The following is a 26865-nucleotide window of genomic DNA, read 5'->3' on the forward strand; positions in this document are numbered from 1 at the left end:
AGTAAGACCCTAATAGACTACAGCACACCATAGTTCTGTCTTGCATGTCTTTTGCTCTGTAAAATCCCTGTCTAGGGCTGTGGTTTGTGGGTGGTTTGGTTGTTCTTATTGTGAATTTTGTTGGGTTTCTTTTTTTTTTTTTTTAATCCAGAAGAAGGTAAATTTGTTGCTTGGCTCTGGATTGTGAGTTGGTGCAACAAGGAAAGAAATAACTTTTCTGATACACTGTTATACCAGCAAAAAAGAACCAAAGCTAGCCTGTGCTTGGTCTGCCAGCAGATCAGAGAGAAAGAAGCAAGACGTCTCTTCCAGGAGAGTAAGAAGGAAACCTAAATGCTACCTGGAATGTGTGTGTGCACATGCATGCATGAAAAAAAAAATGCTACAGCTTTGTTGTAGATACGTAAGCAGTCTTTTAACTACTTAAAAGCTGGCAAAACATTTTATACACATTAAAGGAATGGTGTCACTCGATGCCAGATCACTTTGTGGGTTGATCCTTCTTCTCTCACTAATACTTGAAGAAATTTATTTCTGCAAAATGTGTAAGGCAAAATTCTGCTAACATCTACACATTCACCACTATTTCAAAAGTACCAAAGTCTGACTTTGGGAGGTTTCATTCCTGATGCTCATTAGTTCTTTTTTTAGGAGCTCAAATTCCATTGATGCATCAGGAAGGCATGTGCATTCTTCTGCATAGACTGACTGTAGTGCTGAGATTACAGTGCTTTCCATGGCACTGACGAGGAGTTTTGTCTGCTAAAAAAAACAGATGGCTGCCTTACCTGCCCCAGCTCCCCAGCAAGCTCTGATAACAGCCACACCAATTTTGTGTTTAGAGTGCTGCAGTGCGGATGCTAGAATGTGCTGTTGGGTTGGGGCTATCACACTGGGCTGCGAGGGTTTCCATAGCACAGGTGGTATGGTTCTAGCAGAAGCAGTGGCACTGAGTGCACAGATCTGGGCAGGCTGTGGGTCCAAGGCAGCTGGGGAAAGCTCGTGCCTAAAGAGCTTACTTGGCAGGATATGCATTGCAGCCTGTTTTCATGGAATGAAGTCATAGGCATGCAAGGTTACATGTGCACTCATTTGAGCATGCCATCTTGTGCTGTTGTTCAATCCTCTGGTTTATTCTAGCCAAAGATGTTGGCTGCCATCCACCAGTGTTCAACTGAGTGAACTGACCCTATGGCAGCAAATATGCTAAAATGACATCCTGTTAAGAGGTTTGTTTTTTTTTCTTTTTGGTAACAGTATGTATAAAAAAGCTATCTGCTATACCGGGCTCTCAAGGCTAGGCAACATCAAAATGCTTTTAAGCAGGCCACAACTTGACAGTCTTAATTTTTCATAGAGATGTATGATCTGTAATAGTGCAGGCAGCAGTCTGCTGCAATTGCTGGGAGGTGATACTACCCTCATTGCTGTAGATATGTATACTATATATCTAGATTCTTGCTGTTTTTGTTCTGGTTGCCAGCCTGCTTCTGCGCTTAGAAACAACAGAGGTCAGCAGCTACCTACAGTATCTCTAGACCGTGCCATTTTGGGAAGAGTAAGGAAGAGGGTAATGATTATTTTACCATTTTCAAGGGTACGTGACATTAAAGATCCTGCAGCTGTGCTCTTGTGAGAGTAAAACTACTGGCCACAGTGCAAACAGTAAGGCTTACAACAGTCCTCAAAAAATGTTCAGCATAATTCAAAACAGGGCATGTGAATGACGAATTACCTTTTTTTTTTTTTTTTTTTTTTTTTTTAAATTGACCTAGGTGGAGGGAAAACTACTCTGGTCTGTACAAGTGAAACCATGTTGTTTTGTGCAAGTTTTGCGGACAGCTTGAGCAAGTGAGTTCCTTGGCCTCTCTGTCTCTGGGTGTCTGGCAGCTCCTGTTTCTCTTTGTTTAGGATAAATCCCATCTGGGACGCTTGTTTTCTTGTGGCTTTGCCTGCGTTGGCTGAAGGCATGCTAGATCTGCTCAAAGGAATGCAAATTCAGGGTCTTAGTCTAAAATGTCTGCCTGCATTTTTAGGATAAAGCTACTACTTCAGGCCTGGATATGTCTAAGGCAAACTACTCAGCAAATGGAAGTTAAAAATACTGGCTATGTTAGAAGATTTATACAGTAACAAAGTTTGACTTACTGCTGAACTCTAGAGGGGAGCAGATCTGTGGCTTTGCTGCTGATCGTCTAAACGTGCTTTGTTAGCTGTTGTTTTCCTAGAGTACGTACTGTATTCTGAAAGATGTTGACAAGGAATTAAAGCTTTGACTTTCATGTAAGCCCCAAACCTAAAGTTCTTTCTGAAATGCTTAACACTTCTGATACTGACATGTTTCTCTATAAGCAGTGATCAAAACAAGTAAATGCTCAGTTAATCACTCTACATTTCGTAATTTGTTTAGTGCTCTTCATAATGCTTTTTTTTTTTTTCTGCTGGGGATTTTTTTAAGGCCTCTGAAACTGTGTTAGTCATCCTTTAATTTTCCATTATTGCTATGACATTAATTTGAATTTTGTTACCACAGTGGAATATAACCTTTTAAAAAATTAGATTAAAGATTTTAAACTGATAGGAAAACTATTGCTCAGCTTTATCACAAACCATAAATATGTCCTTGAGCAATGAGGCCTGTACTGAAAGACCAAGACTGAAAATCAGAAGGAAAAAAGGCACTAAATGTTTATATCTCTGCTGCAGTACATAGTCCTCTTTGCTATTATGCAGATAGGTAATGTTAGGTACTCCACTCCAGTCCAAAATTGTATCTCGTGAGGAGTATATAAGAATTCTTGTGTTTACATCCCTTAGCCAAACAGTCTTTATGACTTGGTAGCCCAGAAATTTGTAAGATGATACAGCTATGTTAGGTATGAGTGCAGTGATAGAAGTATTACAGTTTTTCCATTGTAGACAAAATTAAGCAGCACTCTGCCTGCCTCTTTTTAGTATAGTTATTAATGAGTTGCTCAAGTTTTTAATAACTTAGTGGATGCTCAATGATTTGATGGTGATCCAAGCCCTGCTTAAATTCTCATCTCTCAGTCTGATTTTGTTTAGCCATAGTAAAGGTGGACAGAAGGGCCATTTCATGTAGTGAAATAAAATACTCCAAAATTTCAGCATAAGCTGAATGCTAAACTAGAGTAAAATGTGGTGAAAAAGAGGGAGTAGTGAGCAAGGAGAGTACTCCAGCGCCGTACTGGAAAGCCCTGTTCTTGTCTCTATTACCTCACTCTAGCTCATTTCCCTCCTGTGCTTTCTCATCTCCTTTTGTGCAGAGGTCTTAGTTATCTGTGATGTTCCAAAACTGACCTGGAAATGCCGGTATTTGATATGAAACCCTCTTGGTCATTCTGCTTACTGAAAACTTGACTTTGTTCTAAAAAGATATTAAACGTTTGTTTTGTATTTTAGAAGCTTATTCCACTAAAAAAGCACATTTTATTTTGGGAAGTAAATTGAATAAATGGAAGAATGTACACTTTTATGGAATCTGAGATTTGTGTGCGTTGTGTTGAGGGTCTTATCCAGGGAAAAAGGGGATTTATTAAACCTAGAAGAACGAACTGACCAGGACCTTCCCAGCTCTGTTTGTATTCTATAAACAGTACTTTATCAGCACCAAATATAGTGTAATTTCCTGAGCTCGGTTTGCTTTTATAAACTTGTTTAGATGCTCTCTGTCTTTGCTCAGCATGGGATATAACAGGAGGATTAAATAATTTATCAGCATGACTGTAAGCAGTGGACAGTAGTAAACAATAATGTTCTGATGGGGATAGTATGTCCCAGCCACTATGAGACTTGTAAACAGAAATGAAACAAAATGGCACGCAGGCAATCAAATTAGACTGCATTAAAATCTTGGAAAATTCTGCTTTTCTACAGTGTCCCTGCTGATCAAGGCTTGACAGTGTGAAGTGGGGAGGAGGAGTTCCTCCTTGAATAGTTGCATAATTGAGACACAGAATGAGCATATGTTATGTTCAGCTAACTGTGGGAACTTAGATGTGCTTTATAAAATGTGTTAATGACAAGAATGCTGTAGCTTCCAAGGCACCAGGCTGCTGGCATTGCTTAGTCCTTAATTGGAGGTTTATATGAAACCTAATTTTTTGAGTAGTGAAACTTATGAATACAAAATAATGTGATAACCGAGATACACACTGTCGGTATTTAAGAGCACACAGAGTAACTAGTCTGACTTGTCTGTATCATCTATTCCAGTGTTAATGTATGTTGTTGTTGTATGTTTTTAGAATTAAAACTTTCCATTTTCCATCTGTGTGCACTTCTTGGTGTTTTCAGTTCAAGTTTGTACAGGCTTAAATTTGTTCCCAAAGGTGATCTGGAAGGGATTTTTTTCTTAACAAATTGAGGTTATGCATATTACTTTCATGAAGCAGAAAAACAACTTGAAAAGACTAAAAAGAAATTCTGTTTTCATTAACCTTCAAAATATCAAGACTGTCAGCCCAGGTCTTCTGTGATTATGCTGAAGGACTGAGATATATACTGTTAGCTCCTGAATCTTAAATGAAGCAGCATATGTGTTGAATCCTTAATAAATTCAACTTTTAACAAAAATGTTAGATGCTGAAGTGAAGTGGGCGTTAGGAAAAACAAACAAAAGTGGAGTTTTGAGATTCCGGCTGAAAATCCCTTACCCTGTTATTGCATCTCTTTCTATTTGCTTCTGCAGCGTTGTCTTCCTAGTTAGTCTCTAGTTGCAGCGTGCCCTGGTTAGCCAAGAGCCCAATTGTCGATGTGAGAAAACTTAGAGGGTAAGGAGCTGGTGTCTAAAGGCAGCTGCTCATTTCTCCACCATGCCCTGCCTAGCATCAGCTGTTCTTTGTCTTAAGGCAAGGGGTAATGGTTTTTAAACTAAAAGAGGGTAGGCTGAGGCTAGATATAAAGAAGCAATTTTTGACAATGAGGGTGGGTGAAACACTGGCACAGGTTGCCCAGAGAGGTGGTAGATGCCCCACCCCTGGAAACATTCCAGGTCAGGTTGGATGGGGCTCTGAGCAACCTGATCTACTTGAAGATGTCCCTGCTTTCTGCAGAGGGGTTGGACTAGATGGCCTTAAAAGGTCCCTTTAAACCCAAAGATTCTATTATTCTATGAAATAAGAGTTTCTAATCTGCTTTTGAAAGTTTGTGGGGTCTTCAGGCTGTTCCTAAGGAACTTGGTAGCAGTGAGGTAGGCAGGTAACTAGCTGGCTCAGGAATATCACTGTCAGTTTGAGGACTCTTGGCTATAAGAGGTGGCAGCGTTTCTTCTGCAAGGACAGACCTTGTAACTGCAGGTCTTATTTTTAATGCTTGGTGGTTTTTTCCTTGTTGCCATTTGAAACTGTGAGTAGTGTGCCAACCATCAGAACATTGGTTGTCATTGAAACGAGGACTAAGAATGGTCTGAACTGGTTTCTGGGGTCAGGTTTACTGTCTTCCCTTAAAGACCCACTCATTCCCTCTGTGCAGATGATTGTGGTTTTTGCAGAGATTTGTGCAGAGGCTGTCAGTCTGGGATTTTTATCTTTGGGAAAAGGGTGCGGGACAGGCAAGCTCCTTTTCCTCTGTAGTTTTTCTGATCTGTATACTGTTTTTGGAAATTTACACTATCTTCTGATGCTTATTCTCCAGTTACTTTGGGATGTTACATATGCATTCATTTGTGAATAATGAAATGGGTTTAACTAGCAGGTAGTTTAAGTGGAGTAATGTTGTGCCACTGCAGAGTTTTTCTGGATCTTTAATGGTAATCCAAGCTGCAAATACTTGAACATTGGCTTTCTTTCCCTCTTGCCATTTACCTGAGGTAGGAATCTTTTGATGGAAGAAGGTGCTGAGGTTGCTATCTTATGTGTTAGTGGATTGAGATTTTCAGGAATGAGATATGCAAAAGTTATTGTTTGACTTATACATTAATAGGAAATTGTCTTCTCTTTAATGTGAATTATTTATTACAGCAAATTAAAGCTCAGTTTAGAGTTCTGTCAACTTCTTGCTCTTCTTCCTCAGTCCTCTCCCTCTGTCCCCCCTGTGATGCTTCTGCTCTCCTTGCATCTTGTTTCTGTACCCTTTCTTCTGGTTGTCTCCCCTTCACATCTCTACCACGTTTTGCTTCTGTTTTCTTTGCCAGCTTGGTTGTGTGTTCCTCTTTCTCCTCTTCTTTTCCCCTGGAGAAGACTCGGGCCTCTGTCAAAGCTGATCATTAGGCAATCCATGGATTTCTGTTGCGAAAAACAAGCCTGAGATGACAGCACTCTGGTCAGGGTCATAGAAACACTGGTTGGTGGATCCTGGCAGGCTTCTGCGGCATCTGGGTATATCATCTTGACAGCATGGCTGGCTCAGATGCATTGTCCCAGTGGTGGCTTGTCACACTTGCTGCTGTGGACCAGAGAGGCTGTGTCTGTGGTGTCTTGGACTGTAGTCTGCTGGTGCTTGACTCTATGGACTTCAGTTTTTCTCACTTGTTAAGTTCTGTAAACAAGAAAAAAATTTTTGTTATTCCTGTAGACAAGAGAGGAGTAACCCTTTTATACTCCATGGAAACTGCATGTATTCACTATTAAATCATTATTATACAGTTTAATATGTGCTTTGTTCTAAATCAACCCAGTAAAAATGTAATTAAATTTGTTCCATGCACATACTTGGTCAGTGCTGCTTCATTTAATGACCAAAGCAAACATACGTATGTTACTTTTTTTTCCCCTCTGACTCCTACAGGAGGAGTTGGAAGGGAATGACATATCTTTGAAGCTCTACTAGATAATAGAAGTGCTGCTAAAACTTGAGCTACGGCTGTGCAAAGCACAATATGTGTGTGAGAGCAGAGAGTCCAGGAACCCTGCAAGTACCAAGATGAATCTGGGGAACTGCATTGCTTTGTAAACCTTTTATGTTTGAGAAGGAAGGAGCAACTGGTTGTAGCTTTGATGCACCATTAATTCCCAGATAAGGAGAGAGAATTAAACTCTGATTTCTGCCCCTTTTTTTTTTCTTTTTCTTTGGGAAGTCCACATATGTGGGCTTTTTTTTTTTCTGCTCTCCTTTTTCCCCCCCGCAGAATTAAAATGGCATCAGAGCCCTGCTGTAGTACATGTGCATAGGGAGTAAAGACTTGGGAAGCAGAGTTACTCACCAGAACCAATTATTGCTTAGCTAGTTCGGGGAGGGGGGAGGGGGAGAAAAAAAATCTTTGTCCTAAAAAATTACCACAAGACTATTTTTTGCAATTTTAGCTAAAAGGAAGAACTAGCCCATTCTAACTTTGTTAATGAGGGCAGGGGAAGGGATTTTTTCCATCGTCTGAGCTGTCCCCTTCCTGGAAATGTGTGCCTGTCTGGTAGCTAGAGATGAGGCTGCTAGCCAGGACAGAAAGCTCTTGCTTGTTCTCTGCCTGCTGTGTGAAGGATTTATTTATTACCTGCTGCACTTACACATCAACACTCCCCTAAACTTCACTTTTTAAACAATTTTTTACACGCTATCTTCTAGAAATGCTGGTTCTGAAGCTTTTCTTGGAGTTGAAAGTTGTGTGCATGCTTCCAAGTTGCTTTGAGTGTTTTATGTTGTAGTTTGTTGCCTTTATCATACTGAGTATGACCTTGGGGTGACAACATTGATATTACTAAGTAATAATGTGGCTGTCTTACCAACATGCAGTTTTACCTTTAGCGTGGATTTGTTGTCATGTCTAATTTAACATGGAGAGATTTGCTTACTGTTGTAGGATTAACCCATGACTATTTGCATCCTTAGGATGCTGTGAGAACTCCGAAGTTTTGTACCACTGTGTGTGTCTAGCTAAGAAAGCACACTTCACTTAATGCTGTGTTACATGTACAAAGCTAGTTTTGCCCACTATTATTACTGGTGTGGTGCTTTCATCACTGAGTTACCTTCGTTCTGGAAAGAGGGTAGAAATGGAAGTACGAAGCAACTTTTGCCACTTGACTTGCACAGTTCAGTCTAGAATCAGACACTACTCTTAACTGGAGTCTGGTTTCTGGGGCAATCTGTCTGTAATCCTGATAACGTGTGTAGTAGGAATTACAGTATTTAACTGCTCTTGTTAAGTAGTGTGTTGGTAAATATTTTGTCTACTTGTGTTAGTAAATGCATGATTGCTTAATTATTCCTAGAGCTTATAGTGATCTTAATCTTCAGAATGTCTTACAAACAAACTAGACAGTGAAGAGTAAGCTCCAAAATAAATTTAATGTTGTATTTATAATGAAAAAAAACCTCCTGCATTTTGAAGCTCTCAATCTAAGAGGCACTTTCAAATCATGAAAAATATGCTTGTGGTTTGTTTTTCTAAGCTTTCTTTTTTCCATTCCTATTCTTTGCTGCCATTTGTGTTACATGCAGGCAACTGGAGTTATTTCGGATGGGGAGAGCAGCTGAGTACGTAACAGTTTGATTTCTTGCAAGTTTTCTGATCCTATAGTGATGCAGCATGCTCCAGTACAAGGAAAGTAGAAATATTCATGCATATAGAAAATCTGTTCCATTATATTTTGTTTTACTTTCACAGAACCTTCATATTTGCGTGGATGGCTGTCCATTTTTTTTCACTGTTTAGTTTTGTTTTGGCCATGTTTTAAATGAGTTGCTTGTGCTTTTACTGGAATTTGAGGATTAGAAGGCAGAATTGGGCTATTATTCTTTTCCTGTAAAGGTGATTCCATTTTTCTGCTTGTGCCCTTCTTTTGTGATGGTCTTCATACTCATATAACCCCAAGTCAATGTTTGGAGTAACTGAAAAACACAAGGGAATCTGTAGTGATTGTTTTCAAAGATATGCTGGAAGTGATCACAGAAATTCCAAATACTACAAGTAGGAGCAAATCTGAGAGCAGAAATGGCTGGTGGACATCAGTGTGACAGAAGGGTTGTATGTATTGTAGCATATTCAAGCTCAGTGAGACAGTATCATGGCAAAAGTGGTGGGGCTTTTCTTTAACTAGTGCTTACCAGCCTTGGAAGGGTAAACTCAGATACCGCAGCTGTCGGTGATAAGTAGAGCTGATGCCCATGTCTGAAGGGTGGTGTGTGAACTCTTGCAGAGGCCACACAGCTCAATGTTTTTTTGTTAATTTTTCCAGAAAATGTGCATGAAGTGTCTTCACTTTCTGAAAGGCCCAGAAGTTCCAACAGGCAGGAACATGCTTAAGCTACAGTGCATGGCTTTTACCAGCTATAGGACCTCCAAAGATTGATCTATTGGTCTTAAAACAAATCTGTCTATTTCCTGTGTCAAAAAAAGAAGAGTGAGTGTGTTGCTGAGGGGGTGCATGCAAAGAAAGGTGACTGTGACTACTGCCAGCAGGGACGATATTCTGCCTCATGCTTTCCCATTTTTAACAAAATAGACATTGGAGCAGACACTCTTACTGCAGCCAAGTAACTTCAGTGTAATGCCCAGTTAATGTTACGGGGCATTTCACACATGGACCTGTTCTGCATTTTAGAAGTCTTCCACCAGTGACTTTCCAGTTTCTCCTCCCACAATATGTTTTGTCCTCATTGTTCCCTGCCTTTGATCAGACCATAAGTTCTTTGGGCATCAATAGTGTTGACCAGCTTCCTCGTGCTGTCACTGTTGGATGTCTCAATTGTTTGGGGTTATTTTCAGAGGTATGATAGGATAACTGAGAATTAGCTAAACTTTTGCATGCTACTAAAACAAAGATTAGTGTCCTAAATAGCTTTCTTTTATTCCCCAATTTTGTGTGTTTGGGAGGGAAATGGGGTGCTTAGGCATTGATCAGTCAGAGATTTAGGAGGATTGTGCGGAGGGTGTTTCTGCTGTTTATCTGAGATGCAGTGTTGATGTGTGGTGTTTTTGTTTTAAAAGGTGCTTGTATTCATGGAGCTCTCTCCCTCCCTCCACTTCATCCTTCCTGTGCTGTCCTCTTTGAAATCATGTTAGCATCCTTATAGGCAGGCTTGGGCCAGTGTTGATGATGTTTCCATGTGAACTCCATTAGCTTGTTGATGTAATGAAAAATATACTTCTAATTGTAAACTTACAATAGCAACTGAGAAGGAAGCAGCAGAAACAGCATGTTGATAGCTGGAAGACCTTTTCCTGGTGAGAGCTTCTTGCAAGAAGAGCGCTTGCAGCCTGGTGCCTTGCTAGTTGGGCGGAGTGCTTCAGAAAAGGGACATCTTGTGCTGCTGACCTAGTTTCATTTTAGGAAAGATAAAGACTTAAAGAAGCAGGATAGATGTTTAAGGCAGTCTTTGCACTTCAGACTGCCAGTCCAGTTCTTGACTGTTGAGTGTTTCAGCAGTATAAAGTATTTTTAAGTGGGAAAAACAAGGTTATGAAGGCTCTCAAACCAAAGACTGAATACTTGCTGTCTTAAAATTAATGCAAATTTCAAGTGTATTTTTAAGTGGTGAGAGCAACAGGATGGACTAATGACTTGCAAAGTTGCACTTAAATCATTGCTCAAAAGCTTTTGAGTTTTTAGCATGGAAAGCTATAGAAAAGCCTAAGAAAAATGCCCCACGTTCTTTTGAGATTTTTTTTCTCTTCTTTGTTGCTTCAGTAGTCCTCTTTAAACTGCTATGTATTTTAATTTTAAGATTTCAGAAAGTGTACATAATTGTCAGAAGTGACCGTGGTTCAGTAGACGATGGAGTATTGGGGTCTGAGCCTTAAGGAAAGAAGTTGTTGGCAGCTATTGTGAAAAGGAATTTAAATGGATGGAGAGCGGGGAAGGTGAGTTACAAAGGGCCTGGTGTGGAGCTGGCAGAGAGATCTTCTGGATTTGGACTGGAAGTCATTCATTGAGTTAGTACACTTTCTTCTCTTCTGATGTTTTAAAAATAGTCAAAAGCTGTGAGAAGCTCGGTGGCTTATTTTGGAGAAGTAGTGTGGGTTTTACGGTACAGAACCTTACATGAACCTCCTCCTTCCTGGGTGCCTGAGTGTTGTGTACTTACTGCTTTTGTCCAAGTTTTTGCCCAAGTTTGTGGAGGATAACTGAGCTTAGCAACTAGACCTCAGCTCCCAACAGCAGATGATACATCACTGCTAGAAAAGCAGGAGGCAATTTTAACTGAATGCAACCTTTTGAGAGGAGCTCCTGCTGTACATTGGGACCTTAAAACAACAAAAACTCTTCTGAAAGTGCATTCATGCAGCCACCTGTAATAATTTTGCTGTTAGCTTTCTTTCCTGTCCCGAAGCTTGATGTAAAGAAAGTTGCCAGAGGTTAAATGTGACTAGTAGAGCTGGTGTGACAGGACTGTGCAAAGTGGTTTTGAGGTCAGGATATTAAAAGCTGTATGTGTTCTGCCCCGCAGCAGTGGCGTAAGAACTCCTGGAGGCAGCAGTGGGGAGGAATAACAGGGTTTCCAGGAGGCAATTTGTTTCAGAGAAGCTATCTCCTTTCTTGCTTTTCCCCACTCTTTGTAAAACCCTGCTGTGTGATGTGACTGTCCAGTAGGTTTTCTTCTTATGCTGCCTATATGCATGAATATTCAATTATTAAACATAAACAGCATGCTTCTGCCCTGTCCTTCAGCCTTACCCCCCCATTCTCTACACAATGGGTCCAGCAACAAAGAAAAAGTTTTCATCCCTTGAGAGCTCTTTGGTACACGTGAAATTTCTCAAACTGGGATAAAACAATTGTTGTCGTCTTATATGTATTGTTATGTATCTTGTTATTAATTAACTGATCCTCAGAGACTGAGACTAAGCTACAACTTTCCTCATGGAAGACTTGGTGTATCATCTATTTGAAGAAGATAGTGCTTTAATTTATCACACCATGTGTGTTGTGAGGGATATTTTGCTGAAACATGGGCTGCAATGCGTGACCCCTCATTTTGAAGGGGTGCTGCATCCCCAGAGCTGCTTCTGTAAGTTCTTGTCAGTGTCTTGCTTAAACAAAATTTAAGTGTCAAGTACGTTAATGAAGGGGATCATCACCACGTGCAGGCATTTCACAGTATACTTTCTTGCAAAGGTAACATGTGCTATAAGCCACATATGGGCCAGGTTTTGGTGCTTTTAATCAGGCTGAGCAATGTCTTCATTTGTGAACACTTCTATTAAATAAAGTGAGGTTGCTCATAGGGTAAGTGCAATTCAGCATGAATAAGAGTTTCTGGAGTTGGTCCTTATTTATGAGTCAGTTGATGATTTCTGCCTGGTATTAACATATATGGATGCTGTAGATGCATGACGTATACATCGGAGAAACAGCGTTTTCCTGCCTCATCGTCGTTTGTGGTAGCTGGAGCCTTGCATCCTTTAAACATGTCATCGGTGAGGCATTTTGTGTCATGACCTCCAAGAGCCTTCCTCATGCTAACACCAGTAAGAACAGTGAGAAATTCTGGTGCCACCTTTTATAAACATATATGCTGTAAATGTTTGATTAACATTTAAGCTAATCAGCTATTTTTAGGTGTTGCTTAGAGATACTGTGGTTCATGTGGGAAATCTTTGTTTGATAGTGCAGAGGTGAGATGCGATGACTGGTTAACAAATCCAGGTAAGTGCTTTTGCAACAGTCTGATCAGGGAATTTGAAGTCTCACTCTGAGCACATCAGCTGTGTAGAGTCGCTGACCCGGAAAGCTGTGTCCTGCTTTCTGATAACCGTAACTGTGTAAGTCTTTGCACTCCCTGATACAAGTTCAGCCCAGTATTATTGAGTTACTGGATTCACTATTGTTTTGACACAGGTAATTGTACTATTGATTTGTTTTTGTATTATACTGTTGTGATGAGATAAAATGTTTATCCATAAAGCTGTTGGTCTGGTGTCTTTTACCAGATCCTGAACCTGTAACTCAGCTGGGCTGCCTTAAGACCCTACAAGTGCTCATAATCTTTATGAAGCCACAGCTGGAAGAACTTTGCATCATACCAGATTTATTTAGGTCTCACCTTAAACGAGAATTACATGTGATGGGAAGAAGAAATTAGTTGAGCAGCAAAGTGAGGCATTACAAAGCTCTTTGAAACAGTGTTTGTGTCACAATAAAAGTAATTATTGTGCATTAGACAGTAATGACTCAAGTGTTCAGCAATGACATTGCTCAGCTGAGCAATAGCTTGTTATGCTTCTGAGGATGCTGTGTGCTTATGATCTGCAAATAGATCAGCCCTTACTCCACAGACTGGAAGTTTGGTGCTTCTCAGAGAGGCTTGGCACTTCGGCATATCAAATCGTTTTTGTGTACAACATCTTCAGTGTTTCTTCTACGCACCGAACTGTGATAAAATTGAAGGACATTGTGCTTTTAATAAAGCTGAATAAAGCCATACATGATTGCTATTCATTTCTATTCAGTTGACTAGAGACTGACAAGAACTATGCAGCATTTAGACTACTAAAAAGCAAGAGGCTTAACTCCATTTTTGGTGTGGAAAATCAAATTGAATTGATCATACTTAAGAGACTAAAGCCGGGCATTTTCAAGTGGTTTGTATTCTGCAGACATGTTTTCTGCTTGGATTGTTTTCTACTCTTCCATCCAATTTAGAGCACTGATACAGCCTTACTAATTTGGGAAGTAACCAAAAAGATTGCTAAGAACAAACTTCACCGTGGGTTAAAAAAATGGAAATTGAATTGTAGGTGTGGGAAGCACCAGTGTAAGAAAATGGTGTTCTCTGATGCTGCGTTCCATCTCCTTGGAATTTCAGCAATTAAATTCAGGATTTTTTTTAGGGATCTGGCATGAAAACAGCACTTTCGCTTTATTGTTCAGCCTCGTGGTGAATGTCTATGCAGGGCACATACCATTCAGTAACTTACCAGAGGGGGCTTTAATTTGATAGTCCTTTTCAGATAGACTTTTGGTGGTAGAGAGAGTGGCTGATCCTTATTTTCCTTTGTTTCAAGCATGTTAATGGTGCACTCCACTACCATACAGTGTGTGTATTTCACTTGAAGGTTGCAAAGGTAACCTTGCATCCTGCGCAGCCAAACACAGCTGTACACCAGTGTTGTATTTTTGATAGCTTTCCTCACTATAACTCTCTGTTCTCTTTTTCTGAAGGGTTAGCAAGCAGAAGTGTTTCTGCAGGGAGACAGACTCACTGGAAAGGAGCTTTTTCCTTTGGGAAGTCTATCATTAGTGTTGACTACTAAAACTGATGTTCCTGTGTGTGTTAAATGTAGCGTTTTTTCTCCTGTAAGAAGTAGTGTATTTGTTTATAAGCAGAGCTGCTCTCAGTTCTTCTGATTTTCCTACTGAGTGCTTTTCATTAGCTTCTCTTAACTTAAGCTAATACTTTTACCAAAAACAAGACACTAAAAAAACCCCAGAGGCCTAGAGTAGTGATTAAGGATGCTGAAAAGAGGAGATTAATATTACAGCTTAAAGGTTTAAAGGTTTCCAGGAAAGAGCTCCTTTCCATACAGGAATATTTATGTTTGGTTCCCTACCCCACAACAACTAAATGTTCATTTTGGCAGCAGCAAAGAACCTGAAATTTTGGGTGTTGGGGTGGGTTTTTTTGTGTGTTATAAATAAAAATGTCTTAATCTACTTATTAGGAATGACTGAAGAGAAATAAACTCCTGTGACAGGAAGTGGGAAAGGAGGGTATTGGAGGTGATCACTGTAATTCCTTGGCACATACTTGGCAGAACTGGAGGTTATAACCAGCTACCAGATGGAGAGACATCCATAGCAGAAATAGCGGGTTTTGTCATTCTTTAAAAACTAAATGGGCCTCACTGTGCCAGCAAGGCAGCTTGAGAGAGCTGTGCCCTAACCGCTTTTGTTTCTTAGCCTTTGAAGATGCTGACAGTGCTGTGGATGATCGAGATAGTGACTATCGCAGTGAGACAAGTAACAGCATTCCGCCTCCATACCACACGACCGCACAGCCCAATGCCTCTGTGCACCAGTTCACTGTACCGTCACGCCTACAGCAGCAAGGGGTCTTGCGGGAATCCTGTGCCGAGTCCCTACAAAATTATGATTTGGATTATCGGGAGCATGTGGCCATCAGGTATGTGCTGTCTTCTGGGTAGCTCTTCTTTTCCTGTTGATTTTCCATAGCAGACCCTGAAGGTACCATGCTAGCAGAGGAGGACAACTCAAGGGCTCTGAAAGACTTCTGACAGGAAGTTTTGTTAGTTACATGTTTTGTTAACAGTTTTTGTTCAAATTTTTGTTAAAGTTACATGTTTTGTTAACAGTGGGACTCTGCCGTGAACCAAGAAAAATAAGCCTGTGTGTTACACCAGATCTGCCAGTTTAGCGAATTTCCTTTTAAAGATGTGCTCAACTCTGAGGTCATGTATTCTTGGTTCTACTTTCACCTTATCTCTTGAAGGCCAGAGCACTGGGTAATTGGTTGTTCTGGTACCATGGCATGGGTGTGCCTTGCAAGCCAGTGAAACACAGTCTAGCAGAGTTGTGCTATTAGGAGTTTCTTTCTTGCGGCAGATTTATTTTCTGTTTTAGATTAGCTCTGTTCTTCTATTAGCTCTGACAAAACAACATGTTCAAGAAGAAAGTCTGTAACCGGTTAGGGTTTTTTTTTCCGGTTATTGTGTAGCACTGTTGAATAGTGTGTTTTCTCTTTTGGTTTCCTTTGAGTTGTATGAAAGATAGTTTACTTGCTCAAAATTAGCTTTTTGAGCATAAATCAGTAGTTTCACAACTGCTTTTATCTTTTTTAAGTATCAAGCATTGCAGCATTAACTTACCAGGATCAATGACTGTGAGCTAGAGCTGGTTGTGCTGGGAACTGTAGAAACTTTATAAAACTGCTGTTCTAAATAAAGCATGAGTTAGGTGTATGGGGAAAGGAGAAGAACTTAGACAGTGCTGGTCAGCTTGGTAAGAGTGGGTGTGTAGAACAGGCCATGCTGCTGCTTCTGCCTTCAGTGCGGAAGGAAGAGGCAGTTGCTTAAACTCTGACACAGTTAAAAGTGCAGGGTTTTAGATGTGTTATCACTGATTTGTTCTACCTCACCCCCTTCGTAAGAATGTTCTTGTTTCCCGAAGCCTGAATCTGAATTCAGTTGTCTTTACGGGTGTATGGCTGAAGCTAAATTTTACTCTTTTTGCCTTATGGTCTTTAAAGGTAAAAGCTGAAGTTTAATGATAATATTTAATGTTGTTGCTGTTTTCACGATGTCAAGCAGCAGAGGCAAGTGTGCCCACAAAATGCATTTACTACAGTGTGACGTATCATTCTTAGTGCTCTTTTCCTAGTCCATTCAATGTCTTATATAAGGAAGTTATTCCCTTTCCCATGCTATTCTGTACTGCTGGTTTGCAGTGGTAAAATTGCTGAAGATCTTACTGAGAGTCTGGGAAGAAGAGTTGAAGCTTTTTCTTTACGGAAGAGCCAAGCTGGACAGTGGTATTGGGCCCCCAGGCTGCGGAAGGCTGGATGTTTTTGCAGTTCTGTGATTCTTGGGGTGGTGTTTACAATGGAACGATATGTGGCTCACCTTGCTTAGAGGCAGGTGGTGTGTGAACTTTTGACTGTGTCTAATGGATAAATGTATCTATAAGACGTTCCAAAGAAGCATTTCTGGTTTGAATTGTTAAAGAATACCAAGATGGAATATGTATACTTTTTCTGCTTTCCTGAAGGTATTGATATGAAAGGTTCTGGACTGATAAAGTTTACTTAAAAACTAAGAGCTTTGTAGTCTGCTCCGGTCTAAAATTACTGTCACTGCAGGAAGGCAAGTCCTAGGTGGTGATCGATTCCCTCTGAGCCTTCCTGTTCACCTGTTCATTTTCCACATGCCCAGCAAGATTTTTTGCTACATATTTAATCGTAAAACTTAGAAAATGCAAATAAGCTTTCCAAAGAAGCTAAGTGGGATTCTCTTTCTTATCAGAAAGATATTTCTAAGGAGAGTTGGCTGAATAGAAGCATGTGGGTGGACCTTAAATATTTTCAAAACACAGTTGTTTGTAGCTGTAGAGTATTGCAAAACTGAATTGTGTTTGACTTTTGCTCCTAGCAGTTCTAAGTGCTGTGGACCAGGCAGCCACCTGACAAAATCAGTGTTCCTGGCAGACTGCAGTTGATGATTGATTGCTGAGGAAATAACAGCTTGTAGGACCCCGTCCTGGGCACACCCAGAGGAACCAGACAGGGTTCTGGTAGAACCTGTCTTGAATTCAGCAAAAAGTTGTCTATGCCAAAAATGGTTCAGTTGAAACTGGCTGTAGTAACACCTGGAGTTTTTTTTCTAATGACATTCAGGTTTGGCTGGAAAAGTTCTGATCCTCTTTATCAGCTGTTACATGTGATTGTGTTCCTTTGATAGAAGTATATGTATTTTATTTCCCCCTCTCCTAAGGATAACAAGTATTAATCTTATTTGTCCTTAGAGTCTGTTTTGCTGCCAGCAGCCAGTTTTGACTTCAGAGTAGCACACATCTTCCCCTCAGATTTTTTTTTAAGCACTAACTTTTCTTTGCAATGCTCATTTTGTGTAACCATCTGTCCTCCATGTCTCCCTGCTCTTGCTCTATTTATTTCCAAGGCGATATGATAGCATAGATTCCACTGTGAGTGGCCGAACTGACCTAGAGTCCACATCTGAGTCTAGTCAAATGACAAGCCGCCAGTGCTCACTAGAGAGCAGGCGCTCTCTAGATCTGTCTGATAGGTGGGTTAACTTCTTTGCAGCCTGTGTGCCTGTCTCCTTGCTGTTGCTGCTGTGAAGTGGTCTTGTGGTATATTTCAGCTGATATTTGCTGTTTGCCTTGGCTCTGTTTCAGATCTATGGTAGTTTAATGCTGGGCTGATGCCGTCATCTTTTTCCCCTCGCGGGTGTTGGGCTTCTTGTTGTTGCTTTATTTCTAGTAAAAGGAATGCTTTGTAGAATGGCAGGGGAAACAGGAGGAGGAGGAGCTCAATGAGAAAGAAAAGTAATTTCCTTTATGCCTAAATTAGTCAATTGTTGGTTCAGCATTTACAGCTAATGGCTCTTCAGGCATTCATGTAGCTCCCATTGCTTTCAGCTGAGATCTGGCAGGGCTTGATCCAGTAACTATGGTGGCCCTGGGAGTCTTTTAAATTTTATTAGCTTTTTAAAGAAAATTATTTCATTTACCAGCTTAAAATTGCAAGCAAGAAGTGTAGGAAGTGTTCTAAACTGTGTAAAACAGGGCTCATTTAAAGTAATGAGTATCTTTCCAATTAATGTAAGTTAACTAATACTGGTGGAAATGAAGCACTAAACCAGCAGCAGTGAAAATGCAATGACCTATTTCTTTTTCAGTGCTATCCCATCAGTATCCTATCTTGGGGTGCCCCAGGCACCTGTCAAGGTGAAGACTTTTGTATTAGCAGTATCCATACAGTGCTCATGTGCCCTTTGCCCTTTCCCTTCTCTTGCCCTGCTCTTATGGGGTCAGAGCATTAAATCTCAACAACAAATTATGTGAGACAAAGCTGCAACGCATCTTTCAGATGAGCATTCTGAGTTTTTTACATCCACGTTCTACCTGTTTATTTTTATGTAGGCTAGCAGGTACTCTTCTGTGAGATTTAAGTAAAGAGGAAACTTTCTTGCTACTAGCCTTCATGTTGTTGAACAATTGAAATAATCCTTCTAATCAACGGCTCATTGCAGGGGGATTGGACTAGATGACCTTAAAAGGTCCCTTCCAACTCAAAGATTATATGATCAAGGGCTAGGAATTAATCCCAAAATCCTAAGGGTCGTTTACTTGGGTTTGTGGGAAGCTTCAGATTACTTGATAGCAAAACAGTAGCTGCTTTAGTCCGTTCTCCCACAATGGACAAGTAAAGATTGCTGGATCTGTTTAGATGCATTATAAATGGGAAGTACTGGTCCTGAAAAGTATCTGAGGCTTACAATGGAGTAATATCCATCGCCAATGTTTTGGTTTGCCTTCTGATCCAATAACAGTGCAGAGGATCTTCATTTTCTGTTGGTAGGAGCCCCTTCAGGGCATTAGCTGCAGTGAGAGCCCTCCCAACAAAGAGGTGCAGTGGAGTAGCTGGAACTCCTTGTGTTGCTGGTGTGCACAGCTTGCATTTTGTCCCCTGTCCCCACTTCCCTGGAGTCTAATGTCTCCTGAGTTTTTTTGCATGCAGTCTCTGCTCTGTAGCCACCCTTGGGAGAAACAAAGTGCCTGTGTGCTTTATGAATACTGCTAAAACAAAGTCTGTAGCCGAAAGTGACCGAAACACATACATAGCATAGTGGAGTGGTGAGTGTGGGCACTGTATCTCGAAGTAGTCCTGTTACTGTTCAGCATGCCTAAAAAAGTAACAGCAGACTACTGGTACAGCCAAGGCTGCGTGCCCTCACTTGGTCATAAAAAGCTGTTCTCCTTCAAACAGGCATTTCTAATTTTTGTGCAGCTGTAACTGGTGGAATATCATAACCCATGCTGCTTTTTTTGACTATTTGATTGAAATGTAATGGTGGTAGATTGGCGGGTTTTCAGTGTTGTTATCTCTGGATGTTTCTGATTTTAATTTTCCTTTATTAAATGCATGTTTTTCATTACTATTTTATATGTCCTTTCTAGAGCTTTTTAAAAAACCCTTATTTTTCTCTTCCTATTTTCTTTTGCTGCCTTTCTTTCTTTCCCTTCCACCCCCTTTATTCCTCATCTTAGGCAAGGATCTCTAGCTAGAAATGAAAGAGTCAGGATCATTCCATTTAACTCTGAAGATGGAGAAGAAGAACAGGAGAGTAACTATGAAAAGCTAGGAAAACTGCTAATAGATGAATTCTTAGAAAAGAGTCATAAAAATAGAAGTTGGCATGAACCAAACATAAAAAAGATGCAAACTCTTTCAAAAAGAGGAAATTTCAATCACTGTGAAAGATCAAGGTGCTGCCAAAATGTGTGTGTGGAGTCAGGGTCTGTAGATGTCCCCAGGTATCCTCAGGAATATGATACAATAGATAGGAGAAGGAAAAAGAAGCTGCGATACAATTTTGAAGAGAGTGAACAAATAAGCCTGCAAAGTAATGAAGGTCTTCAGTTTCCTGGGGAGAAAATGGTTTGTTTCAATGGTGTAGCAACTAATTCTGAACCTAATGATGATTTCCCAGTATATGATAGAACTGAAAAATATACCAGTAGCTCTGAAAATAAGGAACGGTTGCCTGCTTATCCCATCCTGCGTCCATACAAAAATGGCTTAATGGTTAAAAGTGGCAAGTTGCCCAACAAGCAGGGAGTGAATCTTGAGGACTCACTTCACCTCAGTAACAGGGAAGATGTGAAACTCATAGGGATACCAGATAACACTTTTGTGCCTGTCGATATCCTTGGGGAATTTGACAGCAGTGCTTCTGATGAGTACTCGCCTGTTTCAGACAACGAAATGGAGGAACTCGCTACACTTTCACAAACGTGGCGTGATTCTGACATCAGCCATTTGAGAAATTTCACTGTCAATTACCCTGCAAATCTGGGCTCCCAGTTAAAGGCTAGCTGTGATAAAAAACACAAGACTAAAGGGAGCAAGCATGGCCATCCTATGCAAGACTTAACACTATCTCCTGTTGAAGAACCCAGTGTGGAGTACATAGACACGATGGATGAACTTCAGTGTCTGGTAGAATCAGTTTCAGAATACTTGGCTGAAAAAGAGGAAGAAATCAGCAAATTTGGTACATTGCCAGAGACCAGAAAAGACGTTGAGAGCATGTCATTGGAGCAGGATAATGCTGATAAATCAGTAGAAGGCAAGAAGTCTGAACAGATCAAACATCCTGCTGCAGAAGAGAGTACCAAGGGCAAATCTGAGTCTCTCCCAGACTTGTCAGGTGTGAAGAGTACAGTGAATTCCCTGTTCAGCTCTTTCACTGAAAAGGTGGGGTCAAGCACAAAGCAGCTCACAGCCTCTGTTGAAAAGCTTGTTTCTTCCACTCCAGAGAAGACAGAAACCAGGAGCTCATCAGAAAGTGGAATCTCCAATGTATTTTCTAGTAAGTCCAAAAGTGAGAGTTCATCTTCTGGAGTGATGACAGATAATAAAACTGACACTAAGTTCTCCATTCACTCTTTGCTACCATCCCAGGTGAGTGGTGATAAAAAAGCCCAGAACATAAACTCCAACAAGCCAGAAACCACTGGGATGGACACTAAGGCTTCCGCACCGCATCTCCAGCAATCACAAGGAACTGCCGCTGGCAGCCAACAGAACCAACACTCAGTTATAAATTCTGTTCTAGGCATGTTTAATCCTTTGAAGATCTTCTCTGAGAAGGAAGTGCTAAAACAAGAAGTTGTAAAAGAGGAGCACACCAAGGAGGACAGCCATGTTGTGAAAGTTGATGAGGCGAACAGAAGCGAGAGACCATCTGGACAGACAGCAGCCAGGACCAGCAGCATTATACCAGGGATATGGATGAATGAGACTAAAAGCGAGGCAGAGGTAAATGCAAATAGCACTTCTGTGTCTTCAATCTTTGGCAGGCTCTCAAACTCAGTTAGTTCCTTCAGTCTGAAAGACAATTTAGATGGTCTCTTGGCTCCCAAGCAGCAGGATGTGCCACAGGAGCAGTCAGATTTGCATCATGTTACAAATCAGCCAGATGCCACTGTGAAAGAGGGTGCGCCCACTGCCAGGGAGCAGCCTCCTGAAAATCACTTAGAGGATCAGCATACTACAGGTCATGGACTAGAAAACAAGCAAAACAGAGGTAATGTGGAACTTCATTCACAGGCTCAAGATCAGGGTGCAGTATCTGAAAGATTTTTCAGTCCACTTAAAAAATCTTTCAGTCAATTGTTTCTTCCTTCTGCTGAACAAGAGCAGAAGGAAAGTACATCTGGGCATTTTAAGGGCCATAAGTCTGAGGACGATATAAGACAAAATAGTTCATCAACTGAAGAACACTTGTTTCCTTTCACAGGGAAGCTTCCCTTTTTCAGTGGGTTGGGCTTTTCAGAAAAGCAGAAACATATGAATGAGAAAGGAGGCTTTATTCCTTCGTTATTTAAATTTTCTTCTGCAGAAAATCTAGCACCTGCACAGGACCAAAAAAGTAATCAGAATTCTAGTGGCATTTCTTTGCTTGAAGACAGAAAAAGTCATTCAGAAAATGCCATTTCATTAAAATCTAACTCTATTCCAAATTTATCAGACCATAAGGAAGAATGCGTACAAACAAAAAACATGAATAAAGAAAACCTATCAAGTGCCCAAATAAATAGAAAAAAACACCAGGAGATTGCCTCTGCAACCTTTACGGCTGCAGGAGAGCAGCAGAGAACTAAGAGTTCTTGGGAAGAACCTAGAAATGTGAAAGGAGGACTGCCAAGAGAAGGACTAAAAGCACCAGATTTAAATGATGGCTCAGCTGAATCCATCTCTTCAGCCAGAGGGCCAGAAGCTTCAAGTACAGATGATACACAGAAGAAGCACACACCAGGTTTTCTTTCTGGGTTTCTTCGCATTTCTTCGAATGAAAACACAGCCAGTAATCAAGACTTGACTGCTAAAAGTGAGAGTGATGGGCAGAAAAGCACTTCTCCTGGATTATTTTCTGGCTTATTTAAATTTACTTCAAGTGAAAACTTGTCTGAATGTAAGCAAGAGAAGGTGAAAACAAACTCCCTAGGCTTCATGAAGCTTTTTGATAGAGGTGAGGATTCTAGCTCAGAGACAAAACCCAGCAACTCAGGAATGACTTCTGACACTCAAAGCAGCACTGGAGAAAAGCAGGAAGCTTCCAGCTTCTTAAAAAATCTCCTCCCCAAACCAAAGGAGAAACTGGATAATGTGAAAACAATGGAATCTTCCAAAACCACTGACCACCTGTCCACTGCAAGAGTAGAAACATCTGAGACTCATGTTCCCCACTGTGGGCATCCTGTGTTCCCTGATACTCTAGATCTTCAAGACAGGGTACAGGACTTATCTGGAAAGCCTGTAAATTGTAGGCATATCCCTTATCAGGATGCAGAATCGAGAGTTTTTCCAACTCTTTTAAACAAAGAATCAAATGAATTTCTCAATTTGACTAATAAAAGCTATAACCTTAAGGAGCAGTGCTCAGCTTACCAGGAAACAAGAAGCCATTCTAGCTTTGAATGGGAATATGAAGTGGGGGAGCTGGCTGACACTCATGAAATAGCAGTACCAGTTTACTATGTGTTAAACCAGAATTCTGTTCTGCCCCCTCAGTTCTTGGACTGGCCTGAAAATGATATGGTAATGAATCTCTGTAAAAAGGATGGAAATGCAAATGTGATGGATTGGCAGACTAATGCCAGTTTTGATGTACAGAGTTTAGATTTAAGTGTGATGTCATACGAGTCATTGGACCAGTTAATGTTTCAAGATGTTTGTTCAGAAGAAAATGATGCATGGACTGCTAATTCTCTCAATGAAAGTTATAGTAACTTTCCACCATTTGAAAGAGATGGCAGTTACTCACTAGAAGAATTGCCCATGGATTTAAGCTACTCCTCTGGCTGTGATGGAACTATGTGGACTCTAATTGACCAAGAGACTTTAAGTATGGATGAAGGCTTTATGTACTCATCCTATAGCCAGGAGTATCAGGAGTGGTTAATGATGCTTGAGCAGGGTATATGGTGGCCATCAGAAGATGGTGATTGTGGATACTACATGTACAGCGATAGCCAGTATGTGTATTCGCTGCTCACTGATCCCACTGGACAGTATGTCTATGTTTGTGCTCCTGAAACATATTCCTACATGGACTGCTGGGATTATGATTTTCAAATGGATTCCATTCCAAGAGCTGTGCTAGAAGACAACACAATTGCTGTTTGTGGTTTTAAAGTCCCTCTTGGCAGTGAAGATGAGCTGTTTTGGTTTGCTGAAGGACAGCCTTTAGATGATTATACAACAAATAAACCCCTGGATTTGTCAGTAGCTTTGCAGAGGAGTGATCAGCTAATGAACATGAATTTGGAGACTTTTTCACAAATGTTTGAAGAGTCTATTTATTATCAGCGAGACCAGCCGTTAGACTTCTCAGGTTATAAACTTCAAAAACTCAAAGTAGATTTTCGACCTGAGAAGGAAGCTGTGAATTATTCAGAGGAGTCTCCACTAACCCTTGATCTCAGAACACATTCCAGAGCAGCTTCCAATAAATCACCGAGTAAGGAAGTCCACACCAAGGAAGTGGACAAGGTTGTCCCCATGACAACTACTGGAAGTGGATCATCAGGATTCTTTGGTTTCCATCTGTTTCAGTCTACTCCTAAAGCTGAAGAAGCTGTGGCATCCACTGAAAGAGTAACAGAAGCAAAAAGGACTGAGGAAGATAAGAAAACACCGGTGAACAAAGTTAGCTCTTTGTTTTCTGCTTTGGGTGGACTAATTGGAAAGTCTTCAGGTCCTGACTCTGAGATATTAGAAGATTCCACTTTGAAGAGAACAGACACACAGTCAAAATCGTCTGAAAATAAAATTGATGTTTTACCACTTGCACCAAATAGAAAATTAGATGAGGCACAAGCAGGGCAAAATTTTCCCATTACATCAGAACCAAGAAGAAATACTTCATCGGAACTTAATTTGGAGGCTGCTAAAAATGAAAAGCCAGAATTAAATCAGAATGAAAATACCCATGTTAAAAAAGAAGGATTAACAAAATCTCCTACTCAGCTGAGCCAAACTGCTCCAGGTGTCAAGCTCATACGCGAAGAGAGACCTGTTAAAGCAACGCCAGCTTCCAGGCGTCTTGAAAGGCATGCAAGTATTAACGAACCTAGTCAATCACAGCCAAATCAGAGCCACCCAGCCACTGAGCCTGAGGAGACAATATTTAAAAGTGCTCTGAAATTGTTCAGTCTTGGAGAAGATTCTCCTGGAAGCTCAACTGCCAACAAAACCCAAGCTTCTGGATTTTTTGATTTCTTTAAAACACAAGTAAGCAAAGCACCACAGCCATCACCAAATTTGGAAAAAAGTCAAAGTGATAGACCACAAAAGGTGATACAACCAGAACAGAAAGAAACCTCCAGCATCTCATCATTATTTGGATCTCTTGGAGATCTCTTCAAAGTGGAGGCTGTGTCTTCTCAGCCAACCTCAAGTACTACGACTCTGCCAAAAACCAACAGGAGAACTGTGGCTGAGTCAAGGCAACAAACTGAGAAGTCTGGGGGTCTTCAGAGTGCCAGTATGCCATGTCTGTCCTCCACCTCTAAGGAAAGGGTGAGAACAGAAGGCATGGACAAGCAGGTCTCTCCTAGCCCTGGGGTGCAAATGGGACAACAAAGCAGAAGAGCTGAGGAGGACACTCCTGAGAGTAAAACAGCACCTCCTCAAAATGCTTCACAGAAGCCAGTGGGTGTAGGTGCCAGAATAAGCCAACTGAGTCAGTCATCAGTGCAGCAAAGCAGCGTACCCACGGTTACACAAAAGCATCAAGGAGGAAATCGTTCAGGAGGCACAGTTAATCAGACAAAACCAAAGCCAGATCAGACACCTAAAGAATCGGGTTTCAGTTTGCCGTTCAGCTTTTCTGATATAACTGCTTCGAAATCACAGCCAGCACAGCCAGCCAGTAGGAGCATATTCTCCCTCTTCACTGGATCAGATGAACCAAAGCCGTCAGCACCTGCTGCTGCTCCCGCTAGTGGGAAGCGGCAAGAAACTGAGGGGCTGTTTCACCTGCCCTCCTTCTTCTCCAGTGGTCCGACTGCTGAGAAGAGCATACCTCAAAGGAGTACTAGCTTTAGCTTCTTCAATTTGACATCCTTTTTGGATGAAAAGCCACAAACTGCTCCAGGACAGGAGAATAATACAAAAACAGCTAAACCAGTGAACTCTAAGCCATATGTGAAACAAAATATTTCCACTGACACTGGTGTCAAAATTAGCGGTTCTGCCAGGCAACAAGATGCAGACAATAAAAAAGAAGTTGATGATATTATTGCAGCAGTGACTGGCAAAAAAATGTCTAATAACCTCAAGATCCCAGAAAATAAATCAGAAATGCTGGCAGTGGAAAACATAGAAAGTGTTGCTGAGGTCGCTGAAGAGAGTAACTTAGAGAAGCTGCCACAGACTGATGACACTGCAGTAACCAATTCGGCTGCTTCTGGTCCTTGCCTTCAGATTCCCAGTGTGCAGGAGGGGTCTCAGGGCCAACAGACTACTTCCTTAGGGGCAGAAGAAGATGCTTTGAGTAGCACAGGGAAAATGGACAGTGTTGCATTTCCTATTGATATAGAAGAGCCTTATTCTTCAAAAGACCAAGCTTCTGAAAAGAAAGATTATAGCACAGCCTTAGAGGATAAAATGGATTCCCAGAGTCTACAGGACTTAAATATTATGAATGACATAAAAAGTGAAGCAATCTCTGAAGAAATATGTGTGCAACGTGAGTTGCCAGAACATAAATTACCCGAACAAACTCTTGGTGGCAGGTTACAACAGGCACAAGAGCTACAGTCTCCTAAAATGCCAGAGGCATCTAATTTGCAAAACAAACCTAAGGAATTTGAGAGTGATAAATCAGTACTGGATTCTTCAGTTGAAATGTTTTCAAGTTTCATGACAAAAATGAAACCACCTAAAACATTATCTGGTTTCTTTTCCCAACCTCAAGCTACTGCACCTCCTACTGCACAGAAGAAAAGCTCCTCTTTCTTTGGTTTCTCATCCATCCCAAGTAGCCCAGCACCAGCTTTCACAAATGATCTCTTTGGCATCTTCAAAGGTCCAAAAGAATCTCCAAAAGAGATGCCTCCAAAATCCATGCCTAAACCTCAAAGCAGTAGTGTGAAAGATGTCACTGGGTCTGTTCCAGCAAAAGACTCTAGGGAGACAGAAAATACAGCTGCACCCAGAGAGTCTAAAAGAGATGTCACAAGCTCGCCAAAGGAGGGTGCATTG

The 26865-nt window shown here is 40.9% G+C and overlaps 1 protein-coding gene across 1 annotated transcript in view; it reads left to right on the top strand.

Moving 5' to 3' along the window:
* Positions 1-26865, top strand: part of LOC309415350 (protein unc-13 homolog B-like) — a gene marked incomplete at both ends in the record, with an annotated part of 220582 nt that overhangs the window by 53587 nt on the left and 140130 nt on the right. Inside the window, 2 exons of the mRNA XM_082012849.1 lie at positions 14796-15018; positions 17528-17653. Of these exons, the coding sequence (XP_081868975.1) occupies positions 14796-15018; positions 17528-17653 (349 nt within the window). The remainder of the gene's footprint in view (positions 1-14795; positions 15019-17527; positions 17654-26865) is intronic.

Source organism: Phaethon aethereus, assembly GCF_964289735.1.
Source record: "Phaethon aethereus genome assembly, chromosome: Z".
NCBI classification, from domain to species: Eukaryota; Metazoa; Chordata; class Aves; order Phaethontiformes; family Phaethontidae; genus Phaethon; species Phaethon aethereus.